Raw genomic sequence first — 17,022 nt, 5'->3', positions numbered from 1 at the left:
TAATACTGCGTACACTTCTATATATTCCATTGGCAAACATGAAATCTATCCACCCACAGGCCACAGGCACGACAAAATTTGTTACTCGACTTACTTTCGACTTAAATTTCATATTAGATTAGCCCAAATCAACGATAGGCGTCTCATGAGGCTCATGTATGATATCAATTCAACTACTGCCTCGCTTAAAATGTTCTTTTATAAATCTTTCAGCATGAGAAGGATACTTAGCTCGGATGTAGGCCCGAAGACACTTCTGGTAAGAAAAGTCTATCCATCCCCCATCTGTTCTTACGACAAAAAGGCACCTTGATTTGCTGAATTGAGGATGCCTGTCCACCTTCAAAAAAGCAAATTACATTACATTGGGATAATTGAGTATTATAAATTCCAAAGCATCTAAAATAAGTGTCAAAAGTATTTAATCCACACCATAGTGAAGAATAATGTTGATTTTAGCGTAATTGAAATTTAATCAAGGACCGAAAATATTGGGTGTCATAGCTAACGAGTCTTAATGAAATCAAACACGCTATTTGGCACAGATTAAGGGGGTGGGGGACTCACCCATGAAAATATATACTTCTGAATGGAAATGTATTTTCACCAATTGGTACAACCATGCACGAAAGGTTGTACCCTTTTCACCAACTTCTCTATAAAAAATATTTGCCCTTGGTTTGCTGCAGAACATAACAAGCGACAAATACTCAAGTTTTGACTGCTCTTTTCTGTCAAAATGTTTGAATATTTAGTGTAGATTATCCCAAAGGTTCTCAGTAATCCGACAGTAGGGCGAACTATAATCTTTGGAAAGTGTTTATAACACTATCCAATTCAATTATCCAAGTTTCTCTATATTAATTCTCAAATTTGTTATCCTTATTTATAAAATCCAACAAATAAGGATCTACTCTTGGTGGTGGATTAATGAAATACATGAAGCAGCTGGAATTATGTAATAAGTTCACACTTGATCAGTGCTTAAATGAACTACATAAAGTACAAATACTTTATATTTGTGTATGTGTACTGCAAGTTTGTTTCAACGTATAATTATCAGCTTTGTTGTGGAAAAATGGACAACAAGCTATGTGTGACAAAATCAAACAAGAGTTCAGACTCTAAATTGCACCATAGTGGCTAACATCGAACTGAATAGCTGTTTTTTTAAATATGAAAGTGTTCGCATTGAGAATGTAACTCACAGGACTGTCTTGGATTAAAATCATGCCAAAAAGATATTATCACTAGATTCTTCTAATCAATAGTGTCACTTTCCATTAAGAAGCAACAATGATGCCTTTTGAGTGGGCAACTTCATGTGGAAACGTCAATGCAAAAGTAGTGAAATGTAACCAAATCTGATATCACCTAAAATATATGCCTATAACTCCACATCCAAAACTGAAAAGGGATTGACATCGATTTTATGAAAATGAAACCAGTAGAAAGGTACATATTGATGCAAGCAACATGAAAAACAAATGTAAGATTAATAAAAAATGCACGAGGCTTATTTGTTACAGTATTTACTAATTAATAGCAGATTTAAGACATTAGAGAAATTAAACTGACCATAATTGAATCTAGTCCGCATCCAATCTTATCTTCAGAATGAGGGTGATATGCAAGAAGCTGATCCACCACAACTTTCTCATCATCAGGGGTAAGACGTTCTCCATTCTTGTATCTGGAAGAATGCAAATAATAAGATGGGGAGCCAGAAGCCATCCATTTAGAACACAGGAAAACTTCCAATTGGAGTTTTTTTTCAACATCGTTGAATCATTATTAGATCAAAGTTCAAAGAACATGTACGTAAACAAGACAAAATTTTCCTGTTATTTTAAGGATGGAGAAGTAACAAGGAAAAAAAATGGTTAATTATTTAGGAGACAGTTCAATCTAAGTAATTGTTCTATTTTAACGAACTTCTGATTTAACCCATCTGTACTCTGAATTGATCGCCTTTAACCAGGAATAATCTAGTCATTACATTTATAACTTTGAACTATTGAATTCTCTGTGAAATCATTGAACAGGAGCATTAGATGAGGGTCATTATAAAGGATACTGCAGAAATAGGAAGGTCAGGGGCCACTCACTTCTGCAGAATTACATATGGCAAATCTAAGTAGAAAACTTCATTAATAAACCAGATATATATTTACATATAACGGGACAGTATTTTCTTATCATCCAATCATGAATGTAGAAATTTATGAAGCCAGTTGAGATTTGAGAATGTGATTGGCTGAAATTGATGACTCATCATATCTAAAAAAAGTCAAGGATTAATTTATAAAATTGAAAATCCTCCAAAAATCTTATACAAATACAATGCTGCTTGCACAATTCAATTGAAAAAATGATATTCAAATGAGATAGAATAAGATATATTTCAGGAAACTTCTTTTTAACCTATAGCCTTCAAAAGAATTGTTGAATCAACGCCCAACGGAATCGACTAAACAATCTTGCAAGCTTATTAATCAAGCATTTACCAACTACATCATTCAACAAATTGATAGATGACATAAGAATGAGCCAGCTACAAAATCTACCACGAAGTCCAAAACAGAGGTAGCAAATTAACTTAGAAACGATGTACTTTTATACTTTCCTAGAAATAATATTCACACAGTTTTTGCTTAAGGTTTAGATTCCAAAGAAGAGTGTTATACATGTATATAGATACATATACATTATACGGTTGCCATTAGTGTCTAGAAAATGTCATCAAAGCATTGGTATAATTTGTGGTTAATTTTTAGCTATGAATAGGGGAGCTTGCATGCTTAACTCCTAAGTATATTTAACCTATATATATGCATGCATGAGCTTGTAGATAGTAGATACAACTTACAAGAAAGTGGAGTGAATAAAAAAAATTAATCATTCTCTCCTAGCTCCACGATCACAAACATACACATGACAATATATACCAGGCCAGCTGCATGTTCTAGATCCCAAAAGGTCAAGTCTCTGATCAGCCTAACATACCAACCATGTGATATGCATCAACTAAAGGTCCATGAAGAACTTCAAGTCCCCTTATCCTATACCTTTGCTGTGTATCAACTAAATTCACACTTATTCAAGATGGTCCCTGGCGGCCCTATTTACTTATTTATTTTTAATTTAAAAAATATATGTTCTTTTTTATATCATTATGTTCAATTGTCAACTAATTATAAATTTATCATCCTATTCTACTTCTATTTTCTTATTTTCACCGGATGCTATTGTATCAAAGAGAATCGAAGGAGACGGTGTCGGATAGGTAGTAGTAAATTGGCGATCAGCCCCTCAGAATTCGGGAGCTGGTTATGCCACTGAATCTAGGTATCAAAGAAATCCTTGATCCAGACAGCAGGTGGTTATGGTGTAAGAAAGAAAATTTGTTGCTTTTCAAATATAAAGCATAAATAAAGCTAATAAAAAATTGAAGCATACAAAAACTAAAACAGGACATTTGTGTTGGAGATAAAAGTGATCATTGTATTCATGTTTTCTTCCTCACATTTCATGTTTTGAATCTCTCCAATTCTCAACACGCTCTTATATTGTATCAATATCTCATAACCTACTTCTCACTAGCAAAAATGGCATTCGTTTATATAAGCATAACAGTAACAAATTACACGTTAAAAACTAAAGGGAAAAGCTTTCGCCGTTCATCCATGTAGGAATTGCTGGCTAACAAAAAATTCAGTAAACATGTTGAGCACCGCCTAAATTTCGCATCGGATCAACTATAAAAACGAAGCTCAAAATCAAGCAAGAAATGCAACAAACAGTAATAGCAAATTTAAAAAGCAGAGAGTGGATGGAATTGGGGGCACCTATCAGAATGAAGAATTTCCTTCGTAAGGCAAATAATCGGGTCAATATCTTCAAGTATCTCAGCTTCTTTGTCCTTCCATTTCCGAAAATCTGGATTGTCCTCCCATCTCCGAAAATAAGGCGTGTCTTCGTTTGTTTTTGTGGATGTACTCTGAGCAGGAGATGGAGTTTTCTGGTCATCCGCAGTTGAATCGGCGGCCGCGCCGCAAAAGGATCTACGAACTACCGAGGCATTTGTGAGACGTAAATAATTGTGGTGGTAGAAGAGGCGGCGGCGGAGGAGAGGCAGAGCTCTGAGGAGCGGTGGAGCGGCCATGGAGTGAAAATTTGCGGCCGTGTGTTTAGCGGCTCGGCCTTAACCATCAAAACCTATTCAATGAAAGCTACTAATGAATGTCTGATGGTTTATTTGACAAAATAGTTTTGAATAATAAAAATCAAAATAAACTATTATTATTTTATAAATTTTACATTAATTCTCGTTTAAATAAGTTCAAAATTAAAAATAACAAGGCATATAACAATTTATATTAAAGAAGAATACTAATTAATACTCCTCTCGTATCGGAACTAAATATCCATTTGCATATAGTTTTAGAAATATTAATATTATATTGGGATATAGTAAAAATAAAGTAGAAACGAACTAAAATAACCTTATTAATATGTGTGATATAAAGGTAATGGCATTTGTGTAATATATTGTAAGTTGTAAGGGTATTTGTAACGTTAGGTAGATAGTACAGTTATAAAAAAAAAAAAAAAAAAAAAAAAAACAATTGATTCTTTGTCATGAACGGACTAAAATGGAAAAATGAATACTTTATTATGGGACAGAGGGAGTATATAAATTACGAATCATAAATACATAAAATTTTTGGTTTGTTCCCTCCCTCAATATGTCATTTGTCAATATGTTTTCTTGTTTTACACTATTTTTATAAATATTATAAAAAAATATAATATATACTCCTATTGATGAACTGTATTTGTTCGAAAATTGAATTTTGAATTAAAATTTAAATAATAAAAATTCTAGTGGTACGATGTGATATAAATAAATATTGTATTCTAACATATTAGAGTTAATGATCGAATGACAAATAGAAAATATAAAAACAATACACATTTACGTCGTTTAGCATCAACTTGTTGGCTACATTCACAAGTAGAGATGGAAAATAAATTTATTCATGACGGCAAGGTTTTTGTACCCTTAAGTCTCTTTATATATCAGACGGACTCTCTCAATACCAACTCCAAAACCCAATATTGCATACTGTCGGCCAGGGGCCACTCTGGCCAAGCAAGGGGGGCTTCACACCCTTGACCCCGACTCTCTGACTGGGCAACGAAATCCCATAAAATCTCAGTGAAATAGCAAATTAGATTTAAAGTTTATCAATATCAATATTGATAGTATATTTTGGATATAAAATTTATTTTTAGTATAATATAAAAAAAATAAAAATAAAAAATATATATTTGATTTGACTTTAAAAAAAAATGATAAATAATAAAAATTGAAAGAAATTTGTCAAACAAACACACCATAAGTACATAAAACAATTCAAACTTGGCATGTACTATTAACTTGGGGCAGTATTCTTTTTCTAAGCTTAGTTCTTTTTGGGTCTATTTCAATTTGTTGTATTCTGCAGTGGTTTGGATAATTCTCACTCCGTTTCAATACAATAGTTTTGTTTATTATTTTTTTTATTCAAAACAATAGTATTATTTCCATAAATAATCATATCACCGTAAAATTATTCCTACTTTTTCATTTTTATTACACAATTGTCATTATTTATCTATACTTTTTACCAACTATCAATATAATATCAATATTTCATAAATCTCGTGTCCGACCTAATTAAGACTATATTTATGAGACAGTATTTAATGAAAATATATATACACATATTTTATAAATAATCTTTTGATAAGTTAAAAGTAGAAGACTGAAATCGACCTTCCAAATAACGAAGCCTTCGTTTCATTCAATTATAAGAAACTTCAACGAAAGATAAACATCCAAACAAAGATGATTCATAGCTTCGACTTTATTACATAATCACTACAACATTTTTATTCGATAGAAAGGAAATGGCAAGTGTAGCAAACTAGGGATGGCTTCAAGCTACCGCTAAAACTTCACCCTCTTCTTGGGCGGCGAATATTCCGGCCGGGATGCGTTTCATCGGCTTCACACCGAGCCGACTCTTGTGGCTCTACAATTTTACGAACAACAACATATGTTACAAACAATCGGATTCACATTAAGGTGTGTTTACTTTGAATAATTAACGTAATATAAGAAAAAAAAAAAGAATAAAGAAAAAATACGATGTAAGAAGAGTACTTACGATGGAGCAAGTGTGATCGCGGACATTGCACACCGGAAAATCCGGTGGGCAGCAAGTGACGCGATCGGCGCAGCATACGGCGCCTTCCGACGGGCAGCAATTCCAGCTCATGCAAAATCCGATAACTTTGTAGCCACAACAGCACGTGGTTCCGGCGGGGCAATTGCAACCGGATGGTCGTGGTGGTGGCGGCGGCAAAATAGGCGGCGGTGGCGGTGGTGGTGGTGAAGATGGCGGAGGGACCGGCAATGGTTCTGGCGACAGTGATGGCGATGGCAATGGCGATGGTGAAGAAAATGGCGCTAATAAATTAACATTTGGGTAAAATGCCGTTTTCGCGATCCCACATTGGCCTTCTGACTTTTCGACATTGCGCTTGAGCCTAATGTAGCCATCCTCACCCCAATCCAATCCAAACGAGTTTCGGACAATCCAATAGTCGGAGTTGTCTTCGCTACCATACCCGACGGCATTAACATCGTGTCCTAGATCCTCGCCGCAATCCCCGTTGAATATGCCCTAAACTTACACAAATGTTAATTAGTGGTAAGAATTGTTGGATTAAAAATTCAAATTAAACTTATACTATTAAGTAATCTATAAATATATTAAGTTTAAATATATTTAGTAAGTGCTCGCTCCTATGTGCAAAAATTCGGTAATTTACTGATGAAACCAATTAGTAATAAATGATATATATTAGGGTTGTAATCTCAGACCTAAATCTAACAACTATTACTTTTGATATAGAGTAGCACTAGAAACTCTAGTGGTTTTTTCGGAAGGGATTGCATCATAGGCTTGAAGAATACAAAACCTTTCATTCATGTGTAGATTTGAATCCAACAGCGCTAACGAAATCAAGTTAAATTTACTAATTTTTATTTTTTATCTCAATTATTTTAACACAACATATCATAAACTTAGGATGTAATTTATAATAAGTTTCAACAAGAATCACTCCCACGTGCTCTAAAAGAATCGTTCAAGCAAAAATTGGAATATAGAAGCGCGTAATTGAGACTTACCGATTTATAAAATTGGAAGTCCCTTGAGCCAAATGAGACTACTACGCTCACCGGCTGACGGGCGACTGCTCGGGCCAGTTCCGACTCATTAAATGCCGGGACATCATGGTACGAGTCCAAACTTACTACACGGAGGGCGTCGGGTTTCGTGGTTAGTCGACATTGTCCCCTTGTGGCTAGATATCCATAATCTTCCTCGGCAACGACACCCCCATTTTGAACGATAAAGTCGAAGGCTTGGCTGGCTCGGCCCCCTTCGCAGCCGTGATTTAAGCCGGCGACGTCGCAGTCTAGCAACTGTTGCTCGGAAAGTCGAACCATGTTCCCCGTGAGGATCTGGTTCGCACTTTCCGTAGAAGATATTGCCGAAAAGGCCCAACCACTCCCTTTAGTGACCGAACAAATTGTTAATAACATGATAAATTATGATTATATATACTATATATGTCTTAATTGAAAGTATCATTTTTATTATTTTTATATATCTCAATCCAAAGTATTTTTTATTTTAATAAAAGTAATTATATATTAATTACAAATATATCATTATTTATACAATTAATTTATAGATACAATCAAATGATAAATGTGTTAAAATCTTTTGCAGATTTTAATAAAATACTATTATTTCTTAAATTTATTACAAAACTCCGAAAAAAATCTTTAGAGTGGAACCGGGGAAGTATGTTTTAGGACAATTGACTAGCTCCTGAGTATTATGTTTACTACATATTATTATTTAATTTTTATTTGTTAGTTGATAAAATTAAATAAGAATGCATGATAAATTAATTTAATTTTTATAATTTTTTATAAAAATATATTGTTCTCATCAAATATTAGAATCAAATTATTATTTAAATTTAAAAAAAAAAAAGAAAAAAAAGTTCATTATGGAATTAATTGCATGGAATATTTCTCTGAACTCAAAAGTTCATTTTTAATTAATTTAAATGGAAATAATGTAATAAATCTGAATTGATTAATATAGACATTAAATTGGCCAATTGGGTCCAATAATTGATTTACCCAATTACCCATAAATCTGGCAAACTATGACAGGTTTATGGGCAGCCATGCATATTTATGCCTATAATGATATTATATTCTACTATTATTATCTTCTTAAATTGCGATATTTAATTTAAAAATATATAGTCGAAATGATAAAATTGAAGAAGAATATATATAAACATACCCTTGGAGTGTGTTAGTCTGTGCTTGTTTGGAGGTTTGGATTTTGAGTTGGGATTTGAATAGTAAAAATTTTGAATTTGAATAGTTGTATGATGTGATATAAATAGGTGTTGATGTGATGTTTTGAATGTAAAATTGATTTTTAGTATAATATAAAAAATAAAAAATATGTGTTTGATTTAATATTTTTTGGGGAAAAAAAATAGGATGAATAGTGAAAATCCAAACAAATCCCTCAAACAAACACACCCTTATTATTTCAACATATGAATTTACAGTAATTCATATAATATATATTATAATAAATTTTATTATAAAATATATTAACACAATACATGTAGGGGGTGTTTGGGAAACAGTATTTTGAAGAACTTACAAAAAGCTAATTTTTAAAAAGCTTGTCTACACAACTTTTTTAAGAGTTTTTCATTTTAATTTTGATTATTCCTTATTTACCCTTAAAAAAATCTAATTATTTATTTTTTACATATAAATATATTTTTATAGCAGTATTTATTAATTATTTTTAATATATTTAATTTATTAAATTGTATTTTTATTTTTATAAATTTAAAATAATTACTATTATTAATTATTAGATATAAATTATTTTATTTGTAAAATATATAAATTTTTAAAAACTAAATCAAATCGAAAAAACAAAGATTATTAATTTATTTATATATATTAAAATAATAATTAATATAATAAAAATATATATACGAAAGATTTATTATTTTATATTTCACATAATTTCAATAAAAAATATTATTTTTTTAGTAAAAATAATTTTCTCATATCTAAATAATAAAATAAAAATAAATATTTTATAATATTTTTATAATTTTTAATAATTAATAACAAAAATTCTCATAATAAATATATTAAAAAATATCGTATCAATGTCCTTAATAGTTATTTTATGTATAAACAATTAATGTTAAACAGTTGTTTTACCAAACACTTTAATACAAACCGGTAATTGAATCAGCTAGTCAAACCAGCTAATTGAATCAGCTAACAACTAAAAGCTATCAACTAATTGTCAAACGCATCCGTAGTGTGTATTCTTTTATCAAGTTTTTCCAAAATTTTATTATTCACTAAAAAAAGAAATTCTAAAAATATCAAATTAAATATTATTTTTTTATTTTTTATATTATAATAAAAAATAATTTTATATTAAAAATATCACATCATCATTATATTACGTTATAGAAACAATTGTTCTAATTTTAAAAATTTACTATTTAAATTTCAACAAAAAAATTTAAACATTCAAACGAACACACCTTTAAAATCATGGAGACAACATATGCTAACAATTTATATTTACATATATATATATATATTATATAAATTGTAAGCATGTATTACTAACATATATGCTAATCAACGTTCCAATACGTTTCCTCTAAAGTATTGTGTTTGTTTAGTGAAATTGTATAAAAATATATTTTTTTTTTCATCCCAGTTAATTTGTCCGTTTTAGTTGGGACAAAGAGTTTTAAGTATTATTTAATTAGTAAATAATTAAAAAAATATAATAGTAAAAATAATTATGATATAATAAAAATAATTATATATTGAGATTAAGATTAAGATGACTAAATAGTTTAATTAAAATAAAAAAATACAAATTATAAATTTTAAAATGTGATTAATTGTATAATTATATTTACATAAAATAAAAAGAAATAAACAATTGATATGAGACGCACGGATATGGAAATAGTGGACAAATTGGACGGATGGAGTATTTTTTTGGTGATGTATAGAAAATTGTATAAATAATACTCCATTTGTTCCGGATATTTTGTCTGTTTTACTGTAGACACGGAAATTTAGGAGGAATATAATTAGTATATAATTAAAAAAGTATTAGTAAAAATAATTATCATATAATAAAAATAATTATAAATTAAAATTAATAACTTATTAATATAATTAAAATTTAAAAAATTATAAATTAAATTTTAAGGGTGTGTGGCAATCAGCTGTTAGCTGATTCAATTAGCTGTTAGCGTTTAGTTGATTCAATTACCTTGTTTGACTAGCTAATTCAATTAGTTGTTTGGATTAAAGTGTTTGGTAAAAAATTGTTTGATATTAGATGTTTATATGTAAAATGACAGTTGAAGACATTTATATTTTAACTTTTAAATTTTATTAATTGTGTCTTTTTAGTTTTAAAAATTTTAAAATTTTTGTTACTCCCCTCGTCCTACATACCATGTCCACATTGTCGTTTTTGTCCGTTCCACATCCCATGTCACTTTCCTTTTTTGGAAAATGATTACACACTTTAATCTTATTTTAAACGTTTTAATTTAATTTTTTTTAAAATTTTTAATTAAAGTAATTAGTTATCTTAATCTTAATTTATAATTATTTTCACTAATACATTTTTAATTATCTACTAATTATACTTATCATAAATTCTCTTGTCTACAGTGACCCATATATCCAATGCGGGACGGAGGGAGTATTAGTTATTTGAAATTACGAATGTATTATAAAATATTTTTTTTATTAAATTTAGATGTGAAAAAAATAATAGTATATATTTTTATTAAGAAATATGAATATTTTTTTATTAAAAATGATGTAATATATAAAATAATAAAAAAAATATATTATATATTTATTATATTAATTATTAATTAATTTATTAATTTATTATATTTATAATTTTTAATAAATTTATTCTATTTTATTTAATTTTAATATAAAAATAAAATAATAATAAAACATAATTATAGTTTACAAATAAAAATAACTATATATAAAAATTAATTAATTAAATTTATAAAAAATAAAATTATAACTTAATAGAAAATTATAATAATAATAAAAACATAATTACAGTTTACAAATAAAATCAATTATATATAAAAATTAATTAATTTAAATTTATAAAATTATAATTATAATTTAATGAATAATATATTAAAATAATTTATAATTATTGCAATAGAAAATATATTTATATGTATGTGAAATAAATTATACTCCCTCATTCCCAAAAAATATAAAATTTTTTGGGGATTTGTGGAGGAACAGACTATGTGTTTTTATTGAATGAGTAGATACGAAATGTAAAAAATTAATGAAACTTATAAAAATCTTACCACATGCTCCTTGATTCTTGACCGGCGCGACGGCGCCTGTCCGTCTCCAGTCGACAGATTCCGGCAGCTCGCCGTGGCCGACATCCGGAACCTTATTATTCAAGACCCTCCGATCATCCAATCTCCGATTACTATCTCCGCCTAAATAAATTTTCCGGTACTCATCATATGTCAAATCCGCAAAACTATTAACCCCGAGCCTGTAGCCCAATGCGAGGATCGCATTGCGCTCTTCAATGTAGCATAAATTATCTTTAAAAATCCGGAAGCTCTTGTCCTTCTCCTCCGCGGAATTGTACACTTTGCCGTGCTCGGCCATCCACGCCTCGAACATGGCCAAAGTTATTACAGCGTTGTCGCAGTCGGACCCGATGGATATGTCCGACGGGAGCGCCCTTAAGGTGAACGGATAGAGGAGAAGGACGAGGAAGAGGAAATATGACGTAATTGTTGTAGCCATATTTGAGCTGCTGCAAGAAATACTAACACACTATAGTTTTTTATATAGACAACAAGACTGTTTTTTTTTTTTTTTTTATCAGAATTTTGTTATTAGTGAAAAATATTATATATTACCTTCGTCAGATTCAAAGGATCATATTTAATTTTTGCGGTTGATGTTTAAATATTAATTATTATATTAAAGTACAAATTAAAAAAAAATGACAAAAATATTTCTATTAGTGTATTTATAATACTAATATAACGATATTTATACAAAAAAAAATTTATATAAATTATACAAAAATTATAAATAATAAATTTTTAAAATATGATTGAGATGTATAATTATATTTTTAAAAAATAAATATATAACGGATCGAATTAAAAAGAGAATTTTATATGTTAATCATGATAATATTTAGTGCCCACGACGTGTGCACATATCAAGGCAATCCCAAAATTAGAATGAGAATCTAGGCAGAATTCGCACGTGTTTTTGGATATTTTAATTTATTGTGAATTCTTATTTGCTAATAAAAATTAGATTGTTAAATATTAGTATTGGGAGAACAAGTGATGTACCAAAAATACTTTCAGACACTTATTCAATGGTCAATTTTCAAAACGTAGTTATATCACAGTTATAACGGCATCTTGTTAACGAAATAAATAAAGTGATCAAAACAATAAATGACAAGATATTTGGTAATCCGGTTCGGTTATAATCAACCTACATTCGGGTTCCAATCGATGAGAGGTTCACTAATCAGTGCTGATTAAGAACAGAAAACCCAAAAGTCCTTCAACTCAAACTACAATGCTGATTACCTAGGAAAATCCCTCCATAGACATACGTTGTCACAAACGCGTACTGACAACTAACAAATAGTTGGGTTGCTCAGATTCTGAATGTTCCCCTAATCGGAACTCCGATTTCCCTCCGATCGACAAACTCTCTGGCGAGATAGTAGTGTATATCACTCACTCAATACATAGAGATGGGAAGAGTTGAAGTTGAGAGGATTGTTATACTTTTTCTCTCACTACACACACTTTCAAAACCACCGCACTACTTCACCCTTCCAACCATCTCGAGCTGAGTAAGGCAGCCGTAGCAAGCATGGAATTTACATGCAATTAATTCCGTTGGTACAAAAAAAGGAATGGTGTATTTCTATACACTTCTGATCATAATAGAACAAACTCAAAGTGTCCATTTTGTCTTTAGAAAACACCATCTTATGAAAGACAAATAAATACAACTTGATGTGACTGCACAGTTGGATCAAATATTGTTGTTTATGGGTAATGAGATTTTTCAATTAACAATTACAGTAGTATTTAATTTTGGGAGAAACTCTATGTATTATTAAAAATGATATTGCAATACTATTTGCAGTAAACGTACTGTGGGTAGTCATCAAATTAGATTAAGAAATTAATAATTATATAATCTATAGAATATATTAACAATAACAATAAACAGATGCATAAACTCCCTTCAAATTCAAAATACTCCCTCAGTCAGGATTATTATTATAGATACAAGAATTTAGGTAAAATATAATTAGTAAGTAATTAAGAAGTATATTAGTAAAAATAATTATTATTTAGTAAAAATAATTATAGATTAAGATTAAGATAAGTAAATAGTTTAATTAAAATTAAGAAAATTATAAAATTTAAAATGCGATTAAAGTGCATAATTATATTTCCAACAATAGAAAAGACAAGTTATGTGGGACGGACGAAAATAAAAAATAGGGACAAACTATGTGGGACGGAGGGAGTAGTATCTTAGAAGCCAAATTGAGTTTGAACGCCAAAGATTGGAAAGAAACATGAATTTTGTAATGTGCGTTTGTTTGGGGTTTGAATTTTGAATTAAATTTTGATTTGAAATAATTGTATTATATGATATAAATATATATTGATGTGATATTTTGAATATAAAATTAATTTTTAGTATAATATAGAAAATAAAAAATAAGTGTTTGATATAATATTTTCGAGAGAAAAATTATAGATAAATAGTTAATTTTTCACCAAATTCGATTATTTATTTCAAACATAATAAAAAAGTATGTAGAAGTCCGAAAAGTCTATTTTGAAACAAAAAAATAATTTAGAGAACTCATTTATTTAAGTATTTTCAAAAAGTGTGAAGAAGAAAGAAATTTAAAAAAATGAAATTGAGGAGGAAATAAATGAAACACAAAGCAAGAAGTATAAAATGCAATTCTAAAAATATCATATTCAAATTCTTATAATTCAATAAAAAAAGTAAAATTAAAAAATATAATATAGTATATAAAAAATAAAAAAAAAAAACCCAACGCACTTTTATTATTGCCGACAGCAACTTTTTTCTAACATAAAAACATCACTTTAATTTCTTCATATAAAAATCAACAGTAAACAAACAACAGCAGAAATAATTACAGAAACCAACATGGAAATGATGCGTGCGCCGGAATATTCCAACAACGGCGCCGTAACGGAAAATCCGTGAAGAACTCCACGCACTCATCCACCGGCCTCTGCAACGGCAATCCGGGAACACAATTCCCCGTCAAATCCAGAACGCCGTTCTTGATCAGCCGCCAGCACGCCTGTCCGAATCCCGTCAGATAATTATCCGACAGCGACAGGTTCGCAAGATTCTCCAGCCGGCAAACCCTCTCCGGGACACGTCCGTACAGAAGATTCCCCGCCAAATTCAAAATCTCCAGCCGCCGCAGGCACCCCAGGCTGTACGGCAGGTGCCCCGTCAGCCGGTTGTTTCCGGCGTCGATGACCACCGCGCTTTCGAGTTTTCCGATGTCGTGAGGCAGACATCCGCTGAACATGTTGTTGAGGAGCAGAAGTTCCGACAGGTTGCGCGACAGGGCGGCGCCGGGGATGTCGCCGGAGAATTTGTTGTTGGCTAGTGTGAGGTATATTATGTGATTGTCGCCGGCGCTGGCGCCGGAGCAGTCGGGCAGCGCCGCCGTGAAATGGTTGTTGTTGAGGAAGAGTGCGTCGAGGGAGGCTCGGGTGAAGAGCTCGGGAGGAACGGAGCCGGAGAAGGCGTTGAAGCGTAGGTCGAGGAAGGATAGGCCGTCCATGGCGAGAATCGCCGGCGGGAATGGACCCGACAGCCTGACGGAGAATTATTGATTTAGTTGAACATATAAATATTATGTTAAATACATCTTTTTTATTTTTTTATATTTTAATTATTTTCAAAATATAAAATTATTTAAAAACATAGCTAAACAAACTAATTTCATAAATTGATATTTTTGTTCATTAATTTTTTTTATGACATTAAATCAAATATATACTCTCTCCCTCTGTCCGTGATTAAAGGGGCATCACGTAGTAAATTAAAAAATAATAGTAGTATTTTATTTAATCAGTGAAAATGTGTAAAAAATTTTGATATTTTTATTATGATTTTATGTATAAAATAATTGTATATATAATAGTATATTTGTAATTTAAATAAAAATTAAAAGATATTTTGATATTAATATATAATTATTTTTTTAAAAAAAACAAAATAAATACTTTGAAGTAAACAAAGAAAAATGATAAAAGGATATTTTGAATTGACAATGAAAGAAGATATATATATATATATATATTTATGACATTAAAACTAACATATGAATTAAATATGACATACTATCAATAAATAATTAATGTTATTGAAATTTGTATTATTTTCAACTTTAGACATAACTTCACTCTTTCCATCCCATTTAAATATTCATACTTTTCAATAAGATTTTCTCACATAACAATTTATTATCATTTATAGTCTTTATTATCTTACTCAATTATTAATTTAGCTTTACTTTTACCACTATTATTTCATATTTCACTATTCCTCTTCATTAAATCTAATGGTATTTTAGACTTTTCAATATTACACAAATTTACTTGCTAATATAATACTCTTTTCGTCCCACTTAATTTATTTATTTTTTTAATTTTTGTCTATTTCACTAAATTTGTTATTTTTGTAAAAATATAATTATACTTTTAATTATATTTTAAAATTTTTAATTTATAATTTTTTTTAAAATTAAACTATTTAGTTATTTTAATCTTAATCTATAATTATTTTATTAATATATTTTTTAATTACTTACTAATTACACAATACCTAAAATTTTGTACCTAAACTAAAATGGACAATTTAGTTGGGACGAATGGAGTATTATTTTTCTTTAGTATGCTAAGAAAATATTTTGACAAAATTGGTACAGATGAAGTATTTGATTGTATAAAAAAAACTCGATTAGTCCAAATTTTACTCGATTCATAAGTTTTAAATATAATTCATACCCGACATATATACCTGTTGTTGCTGATGTCGAGTTCGTAGAGGTACGGCAAGTTGGCTATGTCGGGGGAGATTGTCCCGGAGAAATCGTTGGAATTGGCGTGGAATAGGGCGATGTCCGGGAGTTGATCAAGAAATTCATCTAGAGTCGGGGCCGAGAGGCGGAAGCCATTGAAATCGATGGATGCGAGGGCGAGAGCTGATCCGTTGTCGGGAGGGCTTTCGCAGTAGAATCCTTTGTAGTTGCAAATGTCCGAGCCGATCCATGAGGCGGTGACGTTGAAGGGATCGGAGGTTATGAGAGCCTTGAACCGTTGGATTACCGGATAAACTATCGCCAGCCGTTGATCGGCGAAAACGAGGTCGTCGCTCGCCGGAGGTGGTGCTAGTGGCCGAGATATGGCGGCGGCGGCGGCGGCGGCGGCGGCCAGTATCAGAATTTGAGTGGTGGTTAGAATAGGACATTGTTTCTTGGTCATGGTTTGTGAGGTGTAATAGCATTGAGTTGAGGAATCTAGAATAAGTCCTTTTGTAGTTTAAAATATGGTCACATACTTTCACACTATGGATGGAGTGTGGTAGGTAGGATGGTGGCTTAATAATGAAAGTTTTTTTCTTCCTATTTTATTATTTCAAGATTTGGGTTTATTAATGCGGTTTGATTTTATATTTTA

General features: G+C 30.4%; 3 protein-coding genes across 3 annotated transcripts; all 3 read right to left on the bottom strand.

The window, feature by feature from the left end:
* On the bottom strand, window positions 1-4,227 carry LOC127256877 (protein DCL homolog, chloroplastic). The gene is made up of 3 exons (XM_051283099.1): window positions 3,849-4,227; window positions 1,579-1,693; window positions 1-340 (listed from the first exon to the last, which is right to left on the bottom strand). Exons 1-3 carry the CDS (start codon window positions 4,163-4,165, stop codon window positions 170-172), a joined length of 603 nt encoding a protein of 200 aa, XP_051139056.1. The 5' UTR covers window positions 4,166-4,227; the 3' UTR covers window positions 1-169.
* A 1,591-nt stretch (window positions 4,228-5,818) lies between these two features.
* Window positions 5,819-12,045, bottom strand: LOC127256865 (low-temperature-induced cysteine proteinase-like). The gene is made up of 4 exons (XM_051283086.1): window positions 11,572-12,045; window positions 7,244-7,629; window positions 6,216-6,734; window positions 5,819-6,080 (listed from the first exon to the last, which is right to left on the bottom strand). The coding sequence occupies exons 1-4, from the start codon at window positions 12,029-12,031 to the stop codon at window positions 5,985-5,987; spliced, it is 1,461 nt and encodes a 486-aa protein (XP_051139043.1). The 5' UTR covers window positions 12,032-12,045; the 3' UTR covers window positions 5,819-5,984.
* Window positions 12,046-14,352: 2,307 nt separating this feature from the next.
* Window positions 14,353-16,903, bottom strand: LOC127257311 (uncharacterized protein At4g06744-like). Its single transcript, XM_051283687.1, has 2 exons — window positions 16,364-16,903; window positions 14,353-15,156 (listed from the first exon to the last, which is right to left on the bottom strand). Exons 1-2 carry the CDS (start codon window positions 16,825-16,827, stop codon window positions 14,454-14,456), a joined length of 1,167 nt encoding a protein of 388 aa, XP_051139644.1. The 5' UTR covers window positions 16,828-16,903; the 3' UTR covers window positions 14,353-14,453.
* Between the last annotated feature and the right edge of the window lie 119 nt (window positions 16,904-17,022).

This window comes from Andrographis paniculata, unplaced genomic scaffold (genome assembly GCF_009805555.1).
Source record: "Andrographis paniculata isolate CXL003 unplaced genomic scaffold, ASM980555v1 Contig57END, whole genome shotgun sequence".
Classification (NCBI taxonomy): Eukaryota; Viridiplantae; Streptophyta; class Magnoliopsida; order Lamiales; family Acanthaceae; genus Andrographis; species Andrographis paniculata.
Note: the sequence above shows the minus strand (reverse complement) of the source record. Positions and strands in the feature narration are given on the sequence as shown.